General features: G+C 37.4%; 1 protein-coding gene across 1 annotated transcript in view; it reads left to right on the top strand.

The window, feature by feature from the left end:
- The window catches only part of LOC107550458 (phosphatidylinositol 3,4,5-trisphosphate-dependent Rac exchanger 1 protein-like), an 82041-nt gene that overhangs the window by 20804 nt on the left and 35607 nt on the right, over positions 1 to 25630 (top strand). Inside the window, exons 2-10 of the mRNA XM_016231742.1 lie at positions 8480 to 8545; positions 8703 to 8825; positions 11943 to 12047; positions 12406 to 12507; positions 13039 to 13200; positions 14983 to 15116; positions 15305 to 15420; positions 18180 to 18329; positions 23226 to 23373. Of these exons, the coding sequence (XP_016087228.1) occupies positions 8480 to 8545; positions 8703 to 8825; positions 11943 to 12047; positions 12406 to 12507; positions 13039 to 13200; positions 14983 to 15116; positions 15305 to 15420; positions 18180 to 18329; positions 23226 to 23373 (1106 nt within the window). The remainder of the gene's footprint in view (positions 1 to 8479; positions 8546 to 8702; positions 8826 to 11942; positions 12048 to 12405; positions 12508 to 13038; positions 13201 to 14982; positions 15117 to 15304; positions 15421 to 18179; positions 18330 to 23225; positions 23374 to 25630) is intronic.

Here is a 25630-nt window from a genome sequence, read left to right as displayed (position 1 = left end):
GATCCAGTTCAACCATACTAATAAGCACAAATGACTTTAGATAAACTAATAACGGTGCTTTGTTTTTTTTATTGCTGAAGAGTGTTTCTTCTCCTGCGTTCTACTGTACAGACGTGAATTTACTTTTCCTTCAGCCTGAGGTTTATTCATTACACTTTTTGGTGTGAAAGGGCTTTTATATTTGCTATAAGTAGAACTTCTTATATTAAAAACAATCAAGCCCTGCTTATATTTAAAAAGTAACGCGAAAGTAACGTAAAAGTAATATAATGCATTACTTTCCATAAAAAGTAACTAAGTAACGTAATTAGTTACTTTTTTAGGGAGTAACGCAATATTGTAATGCATTACTTTTAAAAGTAACTTTCCCCAACACTGCCCAAATTTGTCCACACTGCCTCAAGTTGTTTCTCTGTTTTAGCAGCGCACTGGCATGCATGTGGCCTTATTTCTCTGCACTGCGAAGCTTCTTCACACCTCACCGTTTCCTATCTAGAGTCATATCCTTCCTCTTTTTGTTTTTTGTAAAGAGAACTCAACTTTATTTTCCCCCTTCCTCACAAGTATCACCTCAGTTCATCCATTGCTCTGATTTCTGATTTTTTTCCATTATTTTCTAATGGTTTCATTAAATATTAATATTCAAAATTATCTCTAATTAATTGATTTTATATAAAAGATATAAAAGATATTTTTCCAAAAATACTGTGTTTGTATGTAAATTTTTCTGCTATATAAAATAAATCCAGGTAAAAAACAATTCTGGTAAATATTCCTATGTGAACTAAATATTCCTATTCATATGATGTTGCTAAAAAGAACATTATTTTGTGTATTTGGTGTAATGAAATGTGTTTATGGGGTTTAAAGTAAAAAAAAAAAAAACATTATTTTCCACATACTGTACATTATTGTTTCTCCTCTATGCCCCGCCTTTTTGAAACGCGTCGATTTTTACAAAGCTCATCGGTCTGAAAAAGCGAGGTGTGCTGTGATTGGCCAGCTATCCAGTGCGTTGTGATTGGCCGAATACCACAAGCGTGAGACGGAAATGTTACACCCCTCACATTCTGTTGATGCCATGTCCCGGCCGGAGCGACGAGACAAAAACATTACAATTCATTACAAACGAGGCATTTATTGCATCCAGTGGGGACATAATTACTGATTATAATGACTTATACTGTCTTTTTACGCATTGCGTTGCATTGCATCGCGCCGCATAAACATAACACCCTGTCTGCATTTGTGATCAGAGAAATGACAAACAACAAGTGCTACTCCACACTGCCCAAAACTCGCATTTGAATCATCAGTGGCAAATCCTTTAAATGAAAACGTACTTACGTGAGTCAGAACTGCCGGCATTTTAGTCTAACGTTACTCTCCCAGGATCAGTAAACAGTCCTCCATAAAATGTGCTGCACACATCTGGATATTTGGGTTAAACTGTTCTGGAACAGTGTTGTAAATACAACTTAACCACTGATTTGTAGACGTGTCCTCTTTTGGAAGACCAAACAAAGTAGTTTCGCTTTCACCAGGAAAAACATAGCGGCCTAGCGGAAGCCCCGGCTTAGCGTGAGCTGAGGCCGGGCTAGAGTGAGCAGAGGCGGCGGGGTTGAGAACGGCGCAGCCGGCGGATCCGACGAAGGAGCGGCAAGCACATGTGACGACCCCGGGCTTCGTCCACGGTGAAAGCCGATCCGGCGATCCACAGCGCTAAGTTGATGTATTCCCTCAGCGACCAGCACGGATCAGCTCTAGGCATGACGAAGTGGATATCGTCCTCTTTTGGAAGACCAAACAAAGTAGTTTTGCTTTCACAACGAAGCACACAGCGTCTTCAGGACATGGCGGAAAGCGGCAACAATACTACAGTGAGAATAAAAGTTACGCTTCTTTCTTTGCGTGAACATTTGGGCGGCGTTATGCAAATCTTCCCACATAGTGAGGTAGATATGTGGGGGCGTGTTAGAACGAGCCGTTTTAGGTAGGGGTGGCTGACTCTTAACTTTTATAAAGAATATCTCTTTGGATTTGAGACTTTAGTCTTTGCAACTTTACAGATCTTCTTTATGCACCAAGAGCTTGTAACACTCCAAAGAGAAAGGAAAAATTGAAATCGCATTATATGACCTCTTTAATCATAATTTTATTAGTGGTAATAGACATTTAAATTTAAGTAAAATTTTTGTGACAGTTTCTTTGTTAAAAGAACTTTTATTTTGAAGGGTTGCTGTAAAAGCCTTTAGCTTTCTGTTTGTATATATGACGATAGCTTTACTTAAAAGAAACAGTAAAATACTCATGAAGTGACTCTCATGGTAACTCTAGAGATTATGTTCATATGTTCATGTACTCATATATTGAGGTGGCAAAGGCCAAAAACACAGTGAGCGTCACGTGCGCTTCAAGTATGAGTGTAGTCAACAAAACTGTGTCTGCACCATTCATTTACACAGAGACCTGCAGACCATGCAATATTCAAAAGGTATATGCGGCTTAATATTCAGACAATAGCCCATATCGCATTTTGAGTGTACTGACCTGCTCTTGATTTATCCATCCGAAATTAGGCAAATTCCGTATCATTCCGCATTATACAGTAAATTCCGTTTTTATGACTGGATTCCACAATTCCATCTGCGTTTTCCACATTGTGGAAATCATAGGGCCCTATAAACATTTCAAACAGCTGAATTCTAGATTATTAGATAACAGCACTGTTTGTCACATGACCTCATCACATATTGCGTTATTGCAAATATCTTCTTGAAATTTTCTCCTAACATTTGGTATTCTGATGAAATAATGTGTTGAGAGTGAAAAATCCCAGTTGTTATTATTTCCCGTTAATTTTCGCACACTGGAAATGGAAGGTCAGGTTAAATGGTTAGTTCACCCAAAAATGAAAATTAGCCCACAAATTACTCACCCTGAAGTCATCCTAGGTGTTATATGACTTTCTTCTTTCATACGAATCCAGTCGGAGTTATATTAAAAATGGTCTTCGATCTTTCAAGCTGCTTAATGCCACTCAGCGTGTATTGCATGCATCAGTCCAAAAGAAGTGAAATAAGAAGTGAAAAAAAAGCCCATCCATAAAAAAGTGTCTCACACGGCTCCGGGGGGTGAACAAAGGCCTCCTGTAGCGAATAGATGTGTTTTTGTAAGAAAAATATCCATATTCAAAATGTAATAATCACTTTAATGTAGCTTGTGCCAACAGTCCTACACTGAAGCAGCTCCAGGTGCATGACGTATGAGGTCGGCTTTGCGCATGCGCCGCTCAGAAGTGACGCGCACACAGAAGCGCAGGGGAGAGATAAAAACAAAACAACGGTCACTACTTTGAAGCACAAAACGAGGATTTGTAAAGAAGAATGTCTGAGGATTTCGATATAAGCCAAGAGGAGACTGGTTTTCCTTTGCTAAAGTAAGGAAACTTTGCTTCCTTTGCTCATGTTAACAAACGTTGGTTTTCACGAGACTCACCGGCGCATGCGCAACGCTGACCTCATATGTCATCAGCCCGGAGTTGCTTCCGTGTACAACTGTTGGCGCAAGCTACATTCAAGTGATTATTACGTTTTGAATATGAATATTTTTCTTACAAAAATGCATCGATTCACTACAGGAGGCCTTTGTTCAACCCCCTGGAGCCGTGTGAGACAATTTTTTTTATGGATGGGTGCTCTTTAGTTATCTTCTTTTGGACTGATGCATGCAACACCTGCTGAGTGGCATTAAACAGCTTGAAAGATCAAAGACAATTTTTAATATAACTCCGACTGGATTCGTCTGAAAGAAGAAAGTCATATACACCTAGGATGACTTGAGGGTGAGTAATTTGTCGGCTAATTTTCATTTTTGGGTGAACTAACCCTTTAAGCACATTGCAAGCACTATTTCAAACACAAGCAATAATACGTTTTTATTTATCCGTACTGGCAGAAGGCAGCACATTGGCATTGCTAATATCGGCTAATTGAGTTGCAGTGGTTTTTGTTTATCAGAGAGGGACTAAGTGGTGTGTCTGTTTGCATGATAATGAAAGACTCTCATCTGTGAGAGAGGCCGTAAAGGAGGTCATTAGAGTGGCCCATCGCTGTTCAGTGTCTGACCCCTCCAGGAGCAAGCAAGTGTGACAGAAATGGCTCTTCAGGCTCTTGTCCTCAAGAAATGTGCTGGACCAAAGTGAATGGTTTTCACTCATGTCCTCCTCTCAGCTCTGAGACTCTGGTAAGATCTGCCCATGTGCCTTTGTTGGAACTGAACTGCTGCTGGTTATTTCTGCACCTCAACTGTAAAGTTGCATCTGAAGGGTTCAGTTTGTAAGATTTTGTTTTTACATTTAACGCTGTGGGTTGGAATCAGTGTCCAAAAATGTCACAAAAAGTAACTAAATACCTTAGATAGGCTATTAAAAATGGCCACAAATGCCCCGCATGGTGAATTCCTGGTTTAATGTTTTTAACAGTTGATGCATTTCACTTGTTCATTTTCATTGCTTCTTTGTTGTTCTAGGCCTTTCTAGTTTAGTCTGATGCAGACACTGTAGTGATTATTCACTGTCATAATGGCAAATATTGTTGATTGTTTTGCTAATAAGAAAAGTTTTTTTTTTCATGGAAATGTGTATAAAACACTTCCAAAAATTAAAAAAAGACGGTATAAAGCTATATAACCTAGCACAAGGACAAAAAAAGTATTGTATTTTTTGTGTGTGCTATTTTATCATTATTTACAGCTACTTTTGTATTTTATGTTTTTTGTATTGGATTTATAGATGTTCATAGATTTAGTTAAATTGAAGATAAAATTGTGATTTAATTTTAAGATTAATTTGAGATAAATCTTCATATTTTCATAAATAAATAAAATAAATTAATTCCAGGGGCAATTACTGAATATGGTTTTGTATACTGAATACTGAATACTTCCTTAAACTGAATATGGTTACTTATTGATAAGTTTTTATTTACATTTTCATGAGCCAGTTTTGAACAAATCTTATGGGTTAATGTTAAAGTTAAGACATTAAAGTTAAATTCCACTGACCTATTCCCAAATTGTGAAAACAAACAAAACAAAAAATGTACTGACAGAAATGCACTTAACATGAATGTTTATGGGAAATTATTTGCCACCGATGCTGTCGATAGAGCTTCTCGTATATTCCTTTAATGTACACATTATAGAAGGCACTGCTGTGAAAGATATTGACTACAGGCCGTATAATGTCACCACAAGTACATTTAGTTTACATTGATATTCTGTCCAGGCACACGCGTTTTAAAGGGCTTACAGGAATTTGCATACTGCGTGGCAGTAAAAACTGCGGTGGACATCATACATGGCTGTGGTTTCTCAGATGCACTAATGAGTGCATATTCAGTGCTCTGTGAGTGTTTATGCGTGCAAGTATTACTTCACAGTTTCCATGCGGTATATAGTTTTTTTTTTTGGCAGTAATCCATCCTCAATACAAGGGTGAAAGGCCGTGCAAGCTTCCAAGTCTTTTTTTTTATTTTTTTTTTTTACCCTTCTGTTTCAATAATGACAGTCATTGTTTGATAATGTGCTAATTTAAAGGAAAACCATCTAAACAATGAACAGTGTTGATGTATTGTGTGTGGGGAAACAGCAGCCTTTTTGTTACGGTAAAGGTTTGTTCTGCCTTTTCCTTCCTGAAATGCAAGAGGCCAAGATCTCGCTCCTGTCATTGAATTAGTGTCAGTGTTTGGTTAAGGTCACCCTGTGTTGCAGGTGGCAAAATTATAATGTCTGTTTCCTAGCAAAGCATTTCATTGAGGGGGGAAAAGAGTCAGAGAACAGCTTGTTTCCTTTGTGGGGACATATGGACACATTCATGCTCTTCTACATCTAATAGCCTGTGGCTATTCTACTGTGTCCCTCTTACCAGCTGGACAGAACAGACAGTCACAGTCTTCAGATATGTAAACCTCATCAGAGTGCTTACAATTAGTCAGTTTGCCTATAGATTATGGATAGATTTTCAGATTTCTTTTTTGCAATTAACCGTTTTCCTCACTCTCCTCTATGTGTCAGTTGCATCTGTAATGTCTGAAGCCCTCACACACTTGAAGTTTCCATTTGAGAGTTCTGTCCTTTCATTTAGTTTTGTTCTAGCTCTTCTTTTTATTGAGCTGAAATGAAACGCAGGATCATCTGATTACTGAAAGAGATTGAAGTCACAACAAAATTGCTTGTAAAGGTTGATGTGCAATATTTCATTAACTCAGTGCCTCTTTGAATCGGAATGAATTAATTCATTTTTCATTTCGCACACATGCCCCCAGTTGCACCTGTCATCTTCTGCTGCTGACTTCACACTCTCTGTTGCCCAGAGAAACGGTAACCGTTGCCATGGAATCACAACACAGCCTTGTAGTATTTGTTTATTTATGTGATTTTTTTTTTGACGTAAGCATGAGAGTGATGCAGAAAAAGGCCAGAGAAGGGCCAAATCAAGCCTAGGGAGGAAACTCTCAAACTCGTCAATGTGAATGAAGTGTGCCTTTTTTTCAATGTAACAATTTCACATATCCCAGCTTACAGAGACAGCTATATGTAACCCTACTATTAAAATAGTTTGAGTGTCATGACCATACCAACAAAGCAACATTGACTCAACCAATGGCATGAGTTTGGGGGTGGGGTTTAGGAATCAAGTATTCATTCTTTTTTGAAAATATTTAGAAATCTTTTCCATAAACTCCATCCATGTCGTGCAAACACTCCTTTTACTCTTCACACCCTTCGTTCTGTTAGTGTGGCGGTTTGGAGATTCACATCCTGTCTATAACTCCACCAGCCCCTCGGGCTGAGTCACACGGATGACCATTTTATGGATTACTGTGGATGGGCCGTATGAGATATTAAATTAGCACACGCCTGAGGGACGGGCCCCTCGCATTGCCGCCAGGAACTGCAATGAACAACAGGACCACCATCATCACCACCCATATTACACTAAGTGCAAGCATGTGATTTCACATGATGTTTACAGTTAAATGTGTTTGAGAGTTTCTACAAACAAACACTCTTAGGAGCATAAGCTGTCATCCTAAATGTCTTCCAGAGACACAGAAGTGTGACCGAGAGTTAGTCTGTCATTATCAGAAGGATGCCAGAAGGAGATACAGCGAGTGCTTCTCATTAGCGAACTTTTCGTCCTGTTATGTGGTAAAGGAAAAAGAGGCGATATGGCCTGCATTTAAGGTCTCGTTCGCCTTTAAAATCCATGAGAGAGGGATGAAGGAGACTGGCGATGAGAGATTTTTCTGCCAAAACAATCAGCCCTATGCTGACGCACAAAATCACCTCACATGCTAATAAAAGAATCAAAGAAAAAGATGGAATGAAAAAAAACAACAATAGCAGAGCAGAGGTGGCAAAGGTGAAACCGCTCAGGATAGGTCTTTAGCTGTGTGCTGTTGCTGTGGGAGACCGTCGGAGACAATAGCCGGAGTGACAGGTAATTTAACAGACACTGCAGTGGAGTGAGTCGAGCACACTGTTAGCAGATCGCTTCATTGCCGCCGCTGTTGATGAGAAGTGTTTTACAGAGCCAGAATTAGAAACAGTCAGTGAGTGGCAGACTGTCTTTCTCCAGGGGAGACTCTTCTAAAACTTTCAAGGGGGCTTCAAGATGACTGAAAAGTACTTCAATTATGTTAAAACAACAAAAAATCAGGATGTTTCTTATTTTAATTCACCCCCCCAACGTTTTTTTTTTTTTTTAAAGAATCAGTGTTCCCACTCATGGAAAAGTCATGTAAATGAATAAAATATTATAACTCCATGTGCGTTTTTATAATGAATATATATTTTACTGGGTAGAAATTGTTAGTACAAAATATATAAAAAAATGTTTGCCCTTAATCCTTATCCAGTAAATAACGAAAAACTGGAAAGGTCATATTGTTGTTGATAATAAGGGCCCTGTATTCAAAATGTTGAGAAACAGCAGTTTATATGTATATACAGTGTAGGCTGAAGATTTGCAGTCCTCCACTGATGATGATGATGATGATATAAATCATTACTTTGAGATTTGTGTTTGTGTAGAAGGCCTCCCGTCCTTACCGTTTTAGCACATAGTCTGCATGCACAGCAGGGTAAAGTGCTGTTAAGATCTCTTTGTAATGACTCTGAAAATGTGTCTATGACACTTCTGTTTATTCTCCCATCTCCAGTACACAGTGCAGTATGTGGAGTTTGGCTTCACATGTGTGTGTTTGTCACGGAAGGTGAAAGTTTAGTCTCTAGTCAGAGTTACAGGCAGAAGGAGGGTGTAAACCTACAGGAAGTGTTACAGCTTTGAAACATTAACATAAGTGTGGCGACCATACAAATCTGCCCCACCTTTATTTCACACCGCAGTGATTCCTTGTGTAAACACTAACTTTTTTCCCCCTCTGTGTCGCTCTCTATTTTTGTAAATCAACAGGCTTTTCTCCAGAGAATAAGGCAGACTGCAGAAAACCAACAATGTCTCACTCCAGAGCAGGTCAAGGTAAAAAAAAAGCATTAACACACACAACATTTACATGCAGTATTATTTAGAAAATATACAGAGGTTCCAAAATATTTGGACACTTAAAATGTTACTGTATTAGATTAAAAAGTGTTATTTTTGGTGCTAAAAAAAAAGATCTCTTCCCTTCACACAGATCTTGTTTTCCAACATTGAGTTCATTTTGGAAGTCCATTATGAGTTTCTTTACACTCTGGATGCCAGTTTGCAGCCTGAACCCCAAGCACACCATTCTCTTGGACATGTGTTCCTCAAGTTTGTGAGTCCATGAGATTGCATTTGAAATCATCTTTGAACTAGTGCTTTTCTGATTAGCAATTGATTTATGTTTTTTGGGCTTTTTAGTCATGCAAACCATTAAAATGTGTGTCCCAATCCATCCCAGTGTGGGATCGTTCCCAGTATCCTAGATCTGTATGCGTTCACCTCCACCATTCTCTCAAAATACTTTCAGCCCCGAGACTCCTGCCACTCCTGTGGTCTTTCTAAAAATTGTATGAATATATAACCTGCCGGACACATGACCAGTAGTTCAATAAAAGTGTAGAAAATGCCATTTCACTCACAATTCCAATTTTAGCAACAGCTGTTCAGTTCAAACAAAAGAAAGAAATGTATTTAATGATGTTACTTAGCGGCTCTAGGGGTTTAGTAGAAGGTCTGTCTGCTCCACTTTATTTTGGATATCAGTCCAAAATCACTGCATGACGCATTAAAGGGGTGGTTCATTGCGATTTCACTTTTTTAACGTTAGTTAGTGTCTAATGTTGCTGTTTGAGCATAAACAATATCTGCAAAGTTACGAAGCTGAAAGTTCAATGCAAACGGAGATATCATCTTTTAAAATTCTGGAAGTTTAATGCCTACAAAAACGGCTGGTAGGGACTACAACAAGTTACTTCCCGGGTTCATGACATCACAAAGCCAGATAAACCCCGCCCTCGGGAAAAGGCAGCAAAGGGGTTGAGGCCATGCTGCGCTGCTTTAGAAAAGAGGAAGCGAAAACTAGAGGTGCACGTAAAAATCTCTTCATATATGAATCGCGAATCTGTCTTCTAAGGATTCTAATGGATTCACACGTTTCAAAATCAATGTTCTAAAGTAGCGGTTCTCAATCCTTTTCCTCGCATCCCCCTGCTCTGCACACGCTCTGCATCTCTCTCTCTCTCTCATTCAGCTCAGCTCCAACAATGAACTGTTACAATTACACGTTTAGACGCGTGCTAGAGGCGGTTTAGCCAATCACAACACACTGGGCTAGCTAACCAATCAGAGCCCATCGCCTATTTCTGAGGGAGGGGCTTCATAAAAGGAGGAAATGATCAGGCCATTTCTCAGAGAAGGGACAGAGAGGTGTGGAATAAAGGTAAATTATGTGAAAAATAATGCGTTTTTTAACAAACTAAGCATTAACACATGTTAAATTATACCCCATAAACACAATCAAGCCTAGAAAAAACCCGGTGAACCACCCCTTTAAGAAAAAAATACACCTGATCTTTGATCCATTTTCAGTCAGTTGGTTTGTTACATTTTTCAGTTTCTGAAAGGCTTGATATGACATTATATGGGTTATTATTTTATTTTTATTAGAATTTTGGGGTATAAAAAAACAAAACAATAAAATATTCAGATTTTTCACATGCATTACAGTTGCAACTTTATGGAAGCATTGGTAATGTTGTCTAAATAGCTGTCTACAATTCTAGCTTCTTTATCCATTTAAACAGTTCAGCATTAATTAAAATACTTTTCCCTCTCTGGAAATATGGTCATAATGATGATTTGTGATCTGAGCAGTGGTTTAATTAATTTCTTAGTGTTGGCTGTCAGCCATGCATATTAATTCTGGCACTTTAACTCACAAGAAGCCATTTTGGGTTTGGCATCTGTATGTGACCTTCGACCAAGTTCACTGAAACATTCTGAGGTTTTAACCTCAAACTGGAGTGAATTTCCTCTTAATTGGACTCGGTGTATGTGTGTGCGTTTTTAGGATGAACGGTGCTATAAAGCATATGCCAGGACAGATGTTCGCCTCGTTCATGGATGAGGTTGTGTGATGCTGCCAAACTCTCTCATTACAGGTGCTGAGGTCTGGAGCCCTGAGGGCCCAACCAGAGTACTGACACACACACATTGCATACACATTAATACAAATACCAAACCCTCTCTAGACATATACACACAAACATATATAGAAAACACACAGCTCTTCATATAGACAACATGCACAGACAAATGAAGAGGGTGAAAGGAGAAGGAAAAGAGGAAAACACACAACTGCTCTCCAACCACACAGTGCCTGTGGAATCCCAGTATCGCTTTCCTTCTCTGTCAGGATGCTTCAAGCACCCTCATCCGTCAGGATTCACAGCGTCCCCGTCAAGGTTACAGTGCCTACACAGACGGTTCCTGTGGAGCTCGGATAAATGACATCCTACCCTCACCACATGCATCTTTAATAAACTGTCATCTCAGCCCTGATTTGATCCAGATGAACAGTTCTTCTGGACTTTTTTTAGCCAAACCCAACAGACCCTATTTAATGTAATGTAATGTAATAAAACGTTTTTTTTATGAAGGTTTAGTTGGACCAGCATTTATTTATTTATTGATCACTACATAATTCTCAAACTCTCATCTGTGGTATTTGATAGTTTTTGATCATTTCAAAATAATATTAATTATAAAGAATGACTAGCTGTACAAACTTTTAAATGGTAATGCAGTAGAGATCTGTTTTTAATAACTGCATGCTGGGATTAAACTTTAATAAAAAGCAACTCATCTTTAAGCTCTTAAAATAGAAGAGTGCACATCTTTAATCATTAAAGGTGTGCACTGCTCACTTTTAAATGTCTGAAGATGAGTTGCTTTTCTTTTTAGCTTATAACTTAACCTATTTCCACCTAGCTTTGCACCCCACAGAGAAGGTGTGGCTTTCAGGCAAATCCTGTGCACTTTGATTTCACTTCCTGTGTTGTTTCGAATAATGTAGGGCAAAATGACAGCGCCTTGTTGCTTCTCTAGCAGTTTCACTACCTGAAATCACCCCCCTATGTCACTTCGCAGCTCAGTATTTGAGAGAATGGTTCAAGGAAGAAGCATATTGAGCTATGCAAAATGTATTAAAATATTTATTAAATGTTTAGTATTTCCCATATGAGCTGAGCTTAGGGCCTAGGACAAATGTTTGTGGGTGGATCAGAGGGCCTGCCAGCCTGGGACAAAGTTTGTACCTGAACATGAGATTTATAAATTGGAATGTGCAAAAACAAACCTCCTAAGAGGGTCTTAACCCCACCAAAAAAAAAAGATGAAGTTTGACTATCTAGTGTTTTGAAGTGTATTGACTCTTCTCTCTCCACTGCAGAGGGACCGTTTCTCTGTGTATGGCGAGTACTGTAGTAACCATGAGAAAGCACTCAGACTACTGATGGAGCTTAACAAGATCCCTCACGTACGGACTTTCCTGCTGGTAAGCACCTTTCGTTTTCAAAAAGTCCAGTCTTTTTTATTACATCATATTCTGATGAAGATCCCTCATACATCCTGTGACCGTGCTGGCACAGATAAGTTTCACATATGAAGCCCTGCAACAGATTTCATTAGTGATAAGATCAAATAAACATTAGTGGCTAGATCAGTTCATCACAGGAAATAAATTTATCTCCAAAATGTATTAAAGTGAAAGTGATACCCAAACCTATTTTACTGTACAAACCAGGATGTGAGAGTGTGCCTTTCAATGCTTTCTATGGAAAGCCACTGTATTCTCAACATAAATCAGTTTAATGGGCTGTTGTGCAAATCCGATCATGTGTTTGTTTTTTCAGCACCTCATGTTGTTAGGAGGTAAGAAGAGCACAGATGTTCCTCTTGAGGGGTATCTCCTCTCTCCCATTCAGAGGATCTGTAAATACCCTTTGCTACTGAAGGTACAGCTTCCCTTTTTCCGCTATGGCTATTTTCAATCATGTGCATTATGAGTTGATTATTTCTTCCATATATACTACTTTGCAACATTCTGATAGCCATACATTAACAGTAGCTATGTGTATGACAGGACAAACAAACCTACAACTAAACATGAAATGACATTTGCAACATTTTACTTCACTAATGTGACATTTCCAAATGAAAAAGACTTTGTTTTATCAGTTAGGATTTTTTTTTTAAATGGGTGTTACTATTTAGATATTTAGCGATAAGTTAACATTATGCAGTAGCCTGTGTGTCCTTAATGATGTCAGAGGAAAGGAAATTTGTTTAAAAAAACATCGAACTGTTGGGGAACGGTGGTGTACATTTATAATTACGCTTCCTTGGGAGTAAGATCATGAACGTATTAAATGGGATCAATTTTGATTTACTATTCATTTTAAACAGTCCTTTATAGCACAGCATATCAGCAGATAGTTGATGTGTAACTGTGTAACACAGGCATGTACCTGCTGTTTGTCCTTCAGGAACTTTTGAAGAGGACTTCTAAGAAGCATTCAGATTACCCCGCAGTAGAGGAGGCCCTGCAGGCCATGAAAGCCGTGTGCTGCAACATCAACGAGACCAAGCGACAGATGGAGAAACTAGAGGCTCTTGAGATATTACAGTCACACATAGAGGGCTGGGAGGTGAGTTAGATACATGATCGCTCATTGTCATAGATGATGCACTTTTTTTCTTTATCCTGGTTGATGGTTTTAAAGGAACAGAGCAGCACCAGTTCGTTTGGTTTAATGTTTCTTTAAAAAACTTATTTGTTATAGGGAAGTTCCTCTTTGACAGTATGCTTTGTGTTTATGAGCATTTTTTAAGCGTAGCCTCGAAAGAATCACTGACGTGAACATGATCAGTGTCGCCTTGTGTCTGCTGATGACATTTTCTTAGGACAGGAAGAGGAAGTCTTAACACAAAGGGCCGTTGCTATGGAGATCTGTTAGTTTTGTGTGCCACCACAAACTCCCCTCCTCTCTCTCTTTGCTCGTCTTTCATTGCTTGTCTCTCCCCGCCTCCTTTTTTCCATCATCTTCTCCATGCCATAGTTACTTTGTCTCCATCCTCTCTTTCTCTCACTCTTTGTACCCTGTCCATTAACCCTCTTTATTGATTTATCCGATGCAGTACTGAGTGGTTGTACAAAGTGGGGCATTTTCTATAGCTGGCGTTAAGCCTTAAGTGTTGCTTAGATGGTTAAAATTTTCACCGTTTAGTGCATACAGTGCATTCTTGCTCCTGTTGAGTTATTTTCTAGTCAAATCATGCCTCTGTGAACATATAAAGTTTGTGGATAGGAATAGTCTGCCCATAAAAAAATATAATTGTCATTATTTACTCAATCTGATGTTGTTCCAAATCCATATTGTTTTCTTTCTTCTGTAGACCACAAAAACAAGTTAATGTGGGCTGTCGAACTATAAAATGACAAGAATAAATGCAAAATGTACAAGAAAATGCAAAAGTTAAGTTTCATAACACTTCAGAAAACTTGGAATGTAGAATATAATGGAATTTGTGTCTTTGTTTTTTTTTTTAACATAAAGCTTGACATTCTGGGCGTCCATTTACTTTCATTATATGAAAAAGAGCAGCAAGTACAATCCTGAACATTTCACAGAAGAAAGCAAATAATATGAGTTTGGAATGACATAATTATTCCTTCAAGGTTTCAATTCTTCAGAGATCATGTATAGATAACATTAAACATTTAACACAACATAAAATGAGGGCTTAAACATCAGGCTTTATGTAACCCCAGATATAGAGTGTTTCAGGATGTGGGCTCTGATTGAAAAGCAAATGCATTAAGTTTCCATTTGGTCCAGAGTGTTTCACCTTTATAGGTAAATAGTGCAGAACAAGCGGGAAGCAGATTCCCATCTCTCTAATTGACCCGTCTGGGCACGCCATTGATTAAGCAGAGAAGATGGAGTCTGCTTATCAAACACACTCACACACGCCCACACCTGCCGAGCATAGAAAATCACATCCTGTACAGAGTCAGCACGAACCGCAGCGTCGGAGTGGAATCAATTTTTAATGGTACTGGATATTGAACAGGACACAGTCTGCGTTACCAAAACCTGTCGGGCTTCCTCAGGCCCCTTAAAGAGAAAGCACAGATGGAAGGTCTGGTTTAGTGACCAGATTGGAATTGTTTTAAATGAAATTTGACATACTCACTGTCATAACACAAGGAGATTGCAAACAAAGGCAAATATAATGTCTACTTGTTGAAAAGATGGATGATCAAATTAAACCGATTTATAAATCAAGTGGCAGCTAATCACTTCTGAATAAAATATTTATTGTGGAATGTTTATAGTAGAAACCCTTATACTGTTCTTTTTCATGGAACTTGTGAAGATGCATGTTTATCAAAATCAATACAAATGTTCCTTTGTTTTGTTCTCCAGGGGACGAACTTGACTGATATATGCACTGAACTGTTACTCCAAGGCAACCTTTTGAAGATATCAGCTGGAAACATCCAGGAACGGGTCTTTTTCCTGTTTGACAACCTCCTAGTCTACGGCAAGAGGAAGTCCCGGTTAGGCCTTTAAGATGCTTTTGAGTTTTGTATTAATCTGGTCTGTAATATTGGTAACCTATCTGCATAAACATGTTTTCTTGTAGATTACTGTTATCCCTAGTAAAACTTCACTGAAACAGCCATCAGAATCATGTGTAGAAACTAAACAATATTGGTCTCATTTTGTTCACTCTTTAAAAACCCAGAGTGTCTGGGAAGAAATCCACCAAAAGGACAAAATCCATCAACGGGCCGCAGTACGTGTTCAGAGGCCGCATCAACACGGAGGTCATGGAGGTCGAGAATGTGGAAGACGGAACTGGTAGGTTTGAGTTTGTTAGTGCTTTTAAAGTGTTTTGCATGTGTTATGTATTTTCATGCTGCTTAAGAGTATGGAATTGCTAGCTTAGCAACATTCAAAGTCTATTCAAATCAGTTGAGTTTCCTGTGCAGCTAAGTAGGTTTTGAAACTATTGTGTTTGTATCATGCCACACAAATATTCATGTTTTAAAGATTTTTAAGGTTTAAAAAAAAAAAAAGGTCTTTTATGCTCTTCACTGCATTTATTTCCATCAAAAATACAGTAAAACGGTAATATTGTGAAATATTATTACAAAATAAAATAACTTTTTCCAATTTTAATGTGTTTAAAAATGTAATTTATTCTTGTTAAAAACTGATTTTTTTTTTTATCAGAAATTACTCCAGTCCTTAGTGTCACATGAACCTTCAGAAATCATTCTAATATCCTGACTTGGTGCTCAAAAAACAGTTCTTATAACTGTCAGTGTTGAAAACAGCTGCACTGCTTAATCTTTTTGTGGAAACCATGATATATTTTTTCAGGATTCTTTGATGAATTTCAAAAGAAATCAAAATATTTTTTAAATAAATAAATTTAATAAAATAATTAAATAAGCTAAACTTTTGAATGGTAGTGTACAGTACAAAGCAACATTTTCTTGGGATGTGTAAGGGAGTTTCCTGTATGATGTCCTTTTTTTGTTCCATCTGATCACCATGTGATACTTATGAACATCACAAGAAACAAACAGAACCATTTAAAGGGAACTTCAGCTGATGCAGTAGAAATTAGCGCCTTTATGTCATAAAGATAAGATCACGCAGGGCTTCTCAGAATCGAGCGCTTTGCATTTAGCACCTCTGTTGCGCTGACTGCCGAGGGGCCCTCGTCAACGGTGCCGTTCAGCTGTCGGGCTGAGCAAGAAATTCAACTCTCAGGGGAAGCAACGGCTGCTCTTCTCACCTTTTACTTTTTGTCTTTCACCACACCTTAAGTTGCAGGGTGGAAGTGCAACTTCTCTCTCTTTTTCTCTGAGCCACAAAGAAAAACATCCTTTCTGAAAAACAAGCCATAGGGCTGTCACAGTACCAGCCTCTACACCACACGTGCCTTCAGTTGATACGGCCAATGTGAGACTGTGTTTTGTGTTTCAGTCTCTCAGTGTCATGTTTATCAGGGCTTGTGTCACATGATGCTCCACATCTGTGTAAATGCATCATTTAACTGGTGTGTTTTGCCTTATTGGATAAGGTTACAGATAAAATGACTCGCATGCTGGGGGTGAAGATTGAAGATAATGAGTTTGGAATTCAGATATTGGGCCTAATTACAGTTTTATGATTACGGTGTTGTTTCAAGGGAGATTTCAAGGCAGTTTAGTGATGAATAATGATTGGAAGGGGTAGGTGTTATGACCAAAATCTTATATCAAGCTATGAGTAATTTTATTTGCCAGTCATTTTAATTAATATTTTATACGGCAATATCACATAATATGGTATGTGATATATAAAATGTAGAAATACATTCATAATAATTTTATAAATATTAAATAAATAAACAAATAAACAAACAGATAATAAATACTATTTTATTTATAAATATTATTCATATATTATTATTTTAAATATTAAATATTTTACAAATGATCTTTTTTTTTTGGAAACTAAACCAAAAGATAGGATTATTTATAGTAAATTAATAACAATAAAAGACTGACTTTACTGCAAAAGCAGCACCATAATATGTAATGGTCATAAATATGTCTTGAGTGGAAAAAAAATAGTAAAAGTAATAAAATGTATTAGTTCTGACTCTAAATTTTGATTAGATCAGTCACATTTGAAGCCGTAATAAAATGGCACATCTTTTGCGGCAACAGGAAAAAAAGTGTGGCAACCTTAAACAACTCATTTTTATATTTTCACATTACTCCATGTTTCTTCATCGCTCTCACATGCAAAGCATGGCAATCTGATCTGCTTGTTTTGACTGGGCTATTGTTTTAATTGGAAAACAATCAGATAATGCTTAGGTGGAGTTTATTACTGAACCAAACTTGTGTGCCAAATAAGATTACCCATAAATTCTCTCCAGTTTTATATGAGCTAAAAGCCTTTGTCAAATCCTCTCAGTGCTCTGAAATCTATTTATACTACCTCAACATTAACCACTGCTCATTACATATTCCATACCTCATTCATTTCTCCATATAATTCACCTGCTGTCAGGTCTGGGATAATATTGGACCATGAGTAACAGTCTGAACCCCTCACTCACACACATGCTCTCTTGTCAGGCTTTGGTTTAATGGAGGGAGAGAAGTGCCATGTGCTGAAATGCACCTTTAATTATTTCTCACGCTAATAGGATAGTTTAACCTTTTTACATTATTAATGCTTCTAAATTGTTGAAGAAAATCTTATCTTATTATCTGTGTCAGCATTTGTGTTTGGGTCAGTAACTCATTTAGTTATGGTTAGAGGGAACCTTTTTAACCTTGGTAATGAGCTGACAAAATGATATCTTAGCGGAAATGAAATCTCCACATTTTTTAAGGTTATTTTGAAGGCGCAAACCATTTTGACAGATGGTCTGATCTGATTTAGTTGTTTGCATGGCATATAAGTAATAGTTGTGTTGCATGTGTACGCATTACGTGCATTACATAATGTATAATGTTTGTGTGATCTAGTTCTCAATTGGTGTACTCGTGTTATTAGCGTTGATGGATATTGTTTTGTCTTTTTCGTGTTCTTTTACTTTGTCTTTCTAGCGGACTATCACAGTAACAACTACACAGTGACCAATGGCTGGAAGATTCACAACACAGCCAAAAACAAGTGGTTTGTGTGCATGGCCAAGAACGCTGAGGATAAACAGAAATGGCTAGACGCCATTTTAAAGGAACGTGAACAGAGAGAGAGTGAGTAATTTTTCTTTGGTTTATAACTATGGAGTATGCAACATATGAGCATGAAATAACAGTTAAATGTAAAAAAAATGTAAACCGTTATAACTCATACTCAATATTTTGAATCAAACAAAATCATTAAAATATTTCTGATGGCATGATGACTGGTTTTATAATTTAACATGTTAATTTAGTAAATATTTATTGTGTAAAATTGGTATAAAAAAAAATTACATTTAAATGATTGTATAATAGTTATTTCGAAAGTGATTTGAAATTATTTTAAAAATAATTTATCAATAGCCAGTCCTAGTCACAACATTTACTAAATAATCATACTCGTCAAAGCAAATATTTTTACATCTATTGAATAGGAATGAACCCATTTCCACTGTGATTTGTATTTTAGCATCCTGCATTTTGCTATACCTAGTATGTTTTTATGTGGATTTTTTTATTTTTCTTCTGTTGTGATATGAAACACCTGTTCTCTGCTGGGACACCTGTTCTTGTTATATCTGCTTTTGAGACTTGTGTTTTACTACAGGGTTGTTCTGATTGTTAGGTCACATGAGCATAGCAGTAAAACCCCAAATATACCACAGAGCCCTTTCTGACCGCAGCTCTTATGTTTCAGCATGAAGTATTAGTCTGTAGGATCGGTTACCAGTGTCCAAGGCAAAGTCCTCAGCCAGAGTATTGTAATGCGGTGTGAGCTGGCGGTAGCGCGAGACGTCACTTTAATGCTGCATTGCCAGATGAAAGCAGAAGTTTTATGGAGCGTATCAGGTTTCCAGCATTTGAAATCGGAGACCATGAGTAACAGTCTGAACCCCTCACTCACACACATGCTCTCTTGTCAGGCTTTGGTTTAATGGAGGGAGAGAAGTGCCATGTGCTGAAATGCACCTTTAATTATTTCTCACGCTAATAGGATAGTTTAACCTTTTTACATTATTAATGCTTCTAAATTGTTGAAGAAAATCTTATCTTATTATCTGTGTCAGCATTTGTGTTTGGGTCAGTAACTCATTTAGTTATGGTTAGAGGGAACCTTTTTAACCTTGGTAATGAGCTGACAAAATGATATCTTAGCGGAAATGAAATCTCCACATTTTTTAAGGTTATTTTGAAGGCGCAAACCATTTTGACAGATGGTCTGATCTGATTTAGTTGTTTGCATGGCATATAAGTAATAGTTGTGTTGCATTATGTTGTATAATGTATAATGTTTGTGTGATCTAGTTCTCAATTGGTGTACTCGTGTTATTAGCGTTGATGGATATTGTTTTGTCTTTTTCGTGTTCTTTTACTTTGTCTTTCTAGCGGACTATCACAGTAACAACTACACAGTGACCAATGGCTGGAAGATTCACAACACAGCCAAAAACAAGTGGTTTGTGTGCATGGCCAAGAACGCTGAGGATAAACAGAAATGGCTAGACGCCATTTTAAAGGAACGTGAACAGAGAGAGAGTGAGTAATTTTTCTTTGGTTTATAACTATGGAGTATGCAACATATGAGCATGAAATAACAGTTAAATGTAAAAAAAATGTAAACCGTTATAACTCATACTCAATATTTTGAATCAAACAAAATCATTAAAATATTTCTGATGGCATGATGACTGGTTTTATAATTTAACATGTTAATTTAGTAAATATTTATTGTGTAAAATTGGTATAAAAAAAAATTACATTTAAATGATTGTATAATAGTTATTTCGAAAGTGATTTGAAATTATTTTAAAAATAATTTATCAATAGCCAGTCCTAGTCACAACATTTACTAAATAATCATACTCGTCAAAGCAAATATTTTTACATCTATTGAATAGGAATGAACCCATTTCCACTGTGATTTGTATTTTAGCATCCTGCATTTTGCTATACCTAGTATGTTTTTATGTGGATTTTTTTATTTTTCTTCTGTTGTGATATGAAACACCTGTTCTCTGCTGGGACACCTGTTCTTGTTATATCTGCTTTTGAGACTTGTGTTTTACTACAGGGTTGTTCTGATTGTTAGGTCACATGAGCATAGCAGTAAAACCCCAAATATACCACAGAGCCCTTTCTGACCGCAGCTCTTATGTTTCAGCATGAAGTATTAGTCTGTAGGATCGGTTACCAGTGTCCAAGGCAAAGTCCTCAGCCAGAGTATTGTAATGCGGTGTGAGCTGGCGGTAGCGCGAGACGTCACTTTAATGCTGCATTGCCAGATGAAAGCAGAAGTTTTATGGAGCGTATCAGGTTTCCAGCATTTGAAATCGGAGCCCATTTTAACAGGTGCCACATCAGTCACACCTCTCTGACCGTCCAGATCTTTAGCCAGCGCCCCCTTCGTTCCTCTGTACAAGTCAAAGACGTCATTGAATTACATGCTCCGATTAATACTTAGCTTGACATGCAAAAGTGAATTCTGGTCATCTGGAGTGTAAGATCAGAAAGATATTTCATTCAAACACAAATCTGAATAATGCATTACAAATGCATGGTCTGCTTAAAAGATACCTTTAAATAATTAACAAAAAATATTTTAATAATTATTAGTAATTTTAAAATAATTGTAAAAAAAAATTTTTTTAAATGCATGTTGAATGGTTACATTATTTACATTTTTTTAAATTTAAAATCATATTTATTTATTTATTTTGAAGAATGTGGGTGAACATTCCCTGAATTTATACCTATGTGCATCCATTTCATGTTGGTGTGCACTTTTTGAAATCAGCAGTTCAAAATAAGCAAGAAAAAAAAATCTAGATTTAGGGTTTGAAATGAAGACTTGCTCATTTCTAAAATTGCAATTCAGCATCAGACCAAGGTGGAAATTATGCTTCAGCAAGGTTATTTCTGAGGAGCCATTTTTAATGATGTGTTGCCTCTTTGCCGAGACTTGATTGAATTGGAGCCTAGTACAGCTGCCACGAACACCTTCTCAAAAAACTCTTTGTGAGCGAGAGCTGCAGCTGCCGGTGGCTTCCCTCTCTCCTCAGACACAGTAAAGAGCTCTGAATGAGAGCCATGCCAGCTGCCGCCACATCTGAGCACGTCACACCTCCTGCATCAGCTGCAATCCCATTGATAGTCTCTCTTTAACACCACCTTTTGTTTAAATGTATGGTAAAAACGTGAATGTTTTTTTTTGACCAAAGTATTCTTTGCATTAGTCAACATTAGGGCTGGACAATAATTCAATATCAATATGTATCGCGATATTTTCAAATAAAAAAACAGTTATTTTAAATAGTAAAAATATTTCAAAATGTTACTGTTTTTGCTGTATTTTGGATCAAATAAATGCAGGCTTGGTAAGCAGAAGAGAATTCTTTAAAAAAACATAAAAAATCCTAGGGTTCAAAAACTTTTGACTGGTATGTTAGCCTATAGTTTGAAGTAAAAAATATTAATATTAATAAGGAGAGTATGAGATTTATTTGACAGTGATTTCACATTTCTTGTTTGTATGAAGGCTAAATACCAATAAAAGGTGAACATTTATTTATTTGCGCCATTTTTTTCCTAAAATATTATATAGTTTTATAGGAGTAGGTTTCATAGAGTTGGCAAATTAATTTTTCATAAGTTTGTAGTTACAGACTTCTGTTGTGGCCGTTCTTGGCCGTTTTTATGAGGCTTTTTTAATAGTGTTCATATCGATATCGGAATTATATCGTATCGACCGAAATTAAGAAATATATCGTGATATAAATTTTGGCCATATCGTCCAGCCCTAGTCAACATACAAACAGCCTCGGACGACTTATGAAGTGGGGGGTTTTTTTTAGCCAACCTACTTTGTGCAAAGCTCCTGTTTCCGTTGCAGCTTGACTCTGGCTGCATTGCTAATATAAACAAGGCTGTTTTCAGCTGCATTGCACTATTGCACAGTTTTTAATATGCAGTGTTGTTGTTTTCAGGTCTTTTCAGGAAACTGCAAACATTTTGGTAGAGGTCTTTATCTGCATCTGTAGCTGTATCTATTCTCACCTTATTAACCACATCATGCCACTCAAACAGAAGTGCAGCAAAATACCTCAAATAGCAGCATGCATGTGCATGTGTGAACACAAACACTTGCAAACCCGTGTCTTATAATACAATGAGTTAAACCAGTGTTTCCTTTCAGCCTCACCTAAACATTAACTGACACAGCAACACGCACACTGATTTAGTGAAACAGCTAGTAAGTGACGCTCGAGGAATAAACTGTAATTATACAGCAGAACAGTCTAAAATGGTTTCTTTTACATTCAGACCAGTTCAGTTCCTTCCACAAATTTGCTATTAAAAATGATTTCTCCCCTCCTCAAGACCACTTATGTTTGCCAAATATGACTTATGATTTTCTATGAAAAATTGCACACATCTGACTTGGGTTGCAGGTGCAGCAAACTGAGATAAAAAATCAATTCCTGTACATTTGGATTTATTCATGAAATAACTTTTACAAAATCATTCATAAATTATTATTTTTAAGAATTAACATTGTGACAGCATTTACAATAATTACAAAATAATACAATTAAACAATTTAATTAAACAATTTGCATGTCCCATGCTCCTAAATATTTTTTAATTTGTACAAATGTTTTATTCACCAAAAATACAGTTATACAATTATACAATTTAATTAAACAATTTGCTTGTTTCATGAATGAAGCACATTGTTATTATTGCTCTTGGATGTGTATTTCTCAATTTGTATTAATATTGTTTTAACCAAAAAAATAAATTATAATATAGATATTTTTACATATAAATATGTATAAATGTAAAAAAAATGTAAACTATCTCAAAACATTTGAATGTTTTTAATTTTTTATATTTTTAATTACATTTAAATTGCTGATTTTTTTCACTTTTATTAGGAGTTCTTGACTTTTTTTTCTCATTTATTGTCAGGTTTGAAGCTTGGGATGGAACGTGATGCCTACGTCATGATCGCAGAGAAGGGAGAGAAGCTCTACCATATGATGATGACCAAAAGCCGCCACCTCATCAAAGACCGCCGCAGGAAACTCACCATTGTACCCAAGTGCTTCTTGGGAAAGTAAGTTTGAGCATTATGTAATGCATTTTAGAGATTCTCATTTACAGAGGGGTTCACCTTATGACTGGTCAGTTCCCATGCCAGTGATTGGCTCCCTCTGTGCTGAGTGCAGCACCTTCCCTCGGCTGCTTTTACACAGTCTGACTGTCTCCTGAATGTCTTGCAAGTCATCCTAATCCAAGAGACCCCTGCATGAATGAAAATGCATGCACACACACACACATACACACACTCACTTAGCTCTTGTAAATGCTTTCCCAAGCTCACTGCCAAGCACCCCATTGGACACAGACATTCCCAGCAAAAAAGCCTTCATTAAAGAGAAATCTGCATTCAGTCTCTCTCTTTTTTCTCTCTGTATCTCTCTTCATTTTTCCCTCTCTCTTTCTTTCTATCGCTTGCTCACCCAGTCTTTCAACACCATGAATGAACAATGAGTGCTATGTACGCCATTAAACTTCCAAATACAGTGTGTGTGTGTGTGTGTGTGTGTGTGTGTTTGAGAGTTGAGAGGAGAGATTCCTCACACCAATTAAAATTCCCTTTTCGCACTGCACTAGTAGATAAGGGAAAAACACTGTGGTCCATTTAAAGCTATTATATTGATGCAGTCTAATTTAAATGGCCACAAAAATTCACAAGTTAAGACATGAGCCATAATTAAATTAATTCATAAATCTGCAGGGCCTTTCCGCGGTGCAGTGTTGGGAGCCAGTAACTCAAAGTAGCAAATGCTGCTAACTTTATCTACATTTTCAGCAGCATGAGTAGCTTAGGTGTAGCTTTTACAGTCACAAGCCGATTTAGCCAGTGAATACCAATATTGTGCAACAAAATGCATTTTTTAAATTTTTTATAATTTTTATTATTTTGTTGTTAGATGCTGCTGTTCCATTTTTCCAGTTCTAGACCTAGTTTTATTTAGTATTATAGTATTTAATTTAAAACTACATATTTCAGTTTACACAGTTTGACTCTGATTGAGATCCTCTCTGGTTTTGAGGCAGATTAATGACTGCTGATTCAGTCATTAATCAGTAAAAAAAAAAAAAGGTTAACTTGATTAGTTCAAATGCAGTTAAGTAGAACTCCGCTGAAGTGGCTTAATAGCAAACTGTCGCTGGCCTCACGGCCTCAGCTGTGATGTTGTTCTCCTGTCAACACCTGACTGGAGGAATTTCGCACTGCTCCCTTAGAACACAATTATTAGTGCGTTTCAGCCTCGGTGGTCCAGGTGAAAGCAGCTGTGATTGGCTCTGTTGTTCGCTGGCTTGCGCATCCATCTCAGAATAGAACACAATCCGACTCCTTCCAGGAACAGCCGAGCAGTTCAGCTGTTAATATGGACAAGCACTCTGCTACTGCTCAGACAGTAGCACTGCTCATGATCTGACCATGATATAACCATGAGAAATCCTGCCATTGTTGCATAACACTTGAAAGGATATAAAAAATGGCTGTTTAGATGAAGGTGAATGATGAGTGAAAAATCCACCCACAAGAAAAACATTAAAAAAAACATTGGTAACGCATAACTAAAAGTTCATCCATTCAGAACAGCAGGTTCACTGCTTAAAGGGGTCATATGATGCTTTTTTAAAGATCATTATTTTGTGTATTTGTTGTAACAAAATATGTTGACATGCTTTAATGTTCAAAAAACACATTATTTTTCAAATACTGTACATTATTGTAGGTCCTCTATGCCCCGCCTCTCTCAAACGCTTAGTTTTCTACAAAGTCCCTCCTTCCGACAAGCGCAGTCTGCTCTGATTGGCCAGCTGACCCAGTGCATTGTGATTGGCCGAACACCGCAAGCACTCGTCGGAAATGTAACGTCCCTTACCATAATCGCAAGCTTCATCTTTCAAAAGAAATGTAAAGACAGAGCCCGAAAGGGGAACAGAGTCACGTGACAGACACAGTGATGAAGCTGGTATGTGTGCAGTACACAAGCCACGGTTAAGACAGCTGACTCCACTGTGATGTGTCTCTCTCTCTCGCTCTTGCTCTCACTCTCGCTGTCTCTCTCGCTCTCCCTCTCTCTCTCTCTCTCTCTCTCTCTCTCTCACGCACGCGTGCACACACACACACACACGATGCGCAAAACTCCGCATTACCTCCTCTCCTAGGTTCACGAAACGGTCATCCATAAAATGCATTGCTGTTCTGTTGTAAGTAATCTTAAAGATTCCTAAATGCATCTACTTTCAGAAGGCCAAATAAAGTGCTTTTGCTTTCACCTAGAAACACACAG

This window comes from Sinocyclocheilus grahami, unplaced genomic scaffold, assembly GCF_001515645.1.
Source record: "Sinocyclocheilus grahami isolate Dianchi unplaced genomic scaffold, SAMN03320097.WGS_v1.1 scaffold399.1, whole genome shotgun sequence".
In the NCBI taxonomy this organism is placed as follows: domain Eukaryota; kingdom Metazoa; phylum Chordata; class Actinopteri; order Cypriniformes; family Cyprinidae; genus Sinocyclocheilus; species Sinocyclocheilus grahami.
This window is presented reverse-complemented; position numbering and strand designations above follow the sequence as displayed.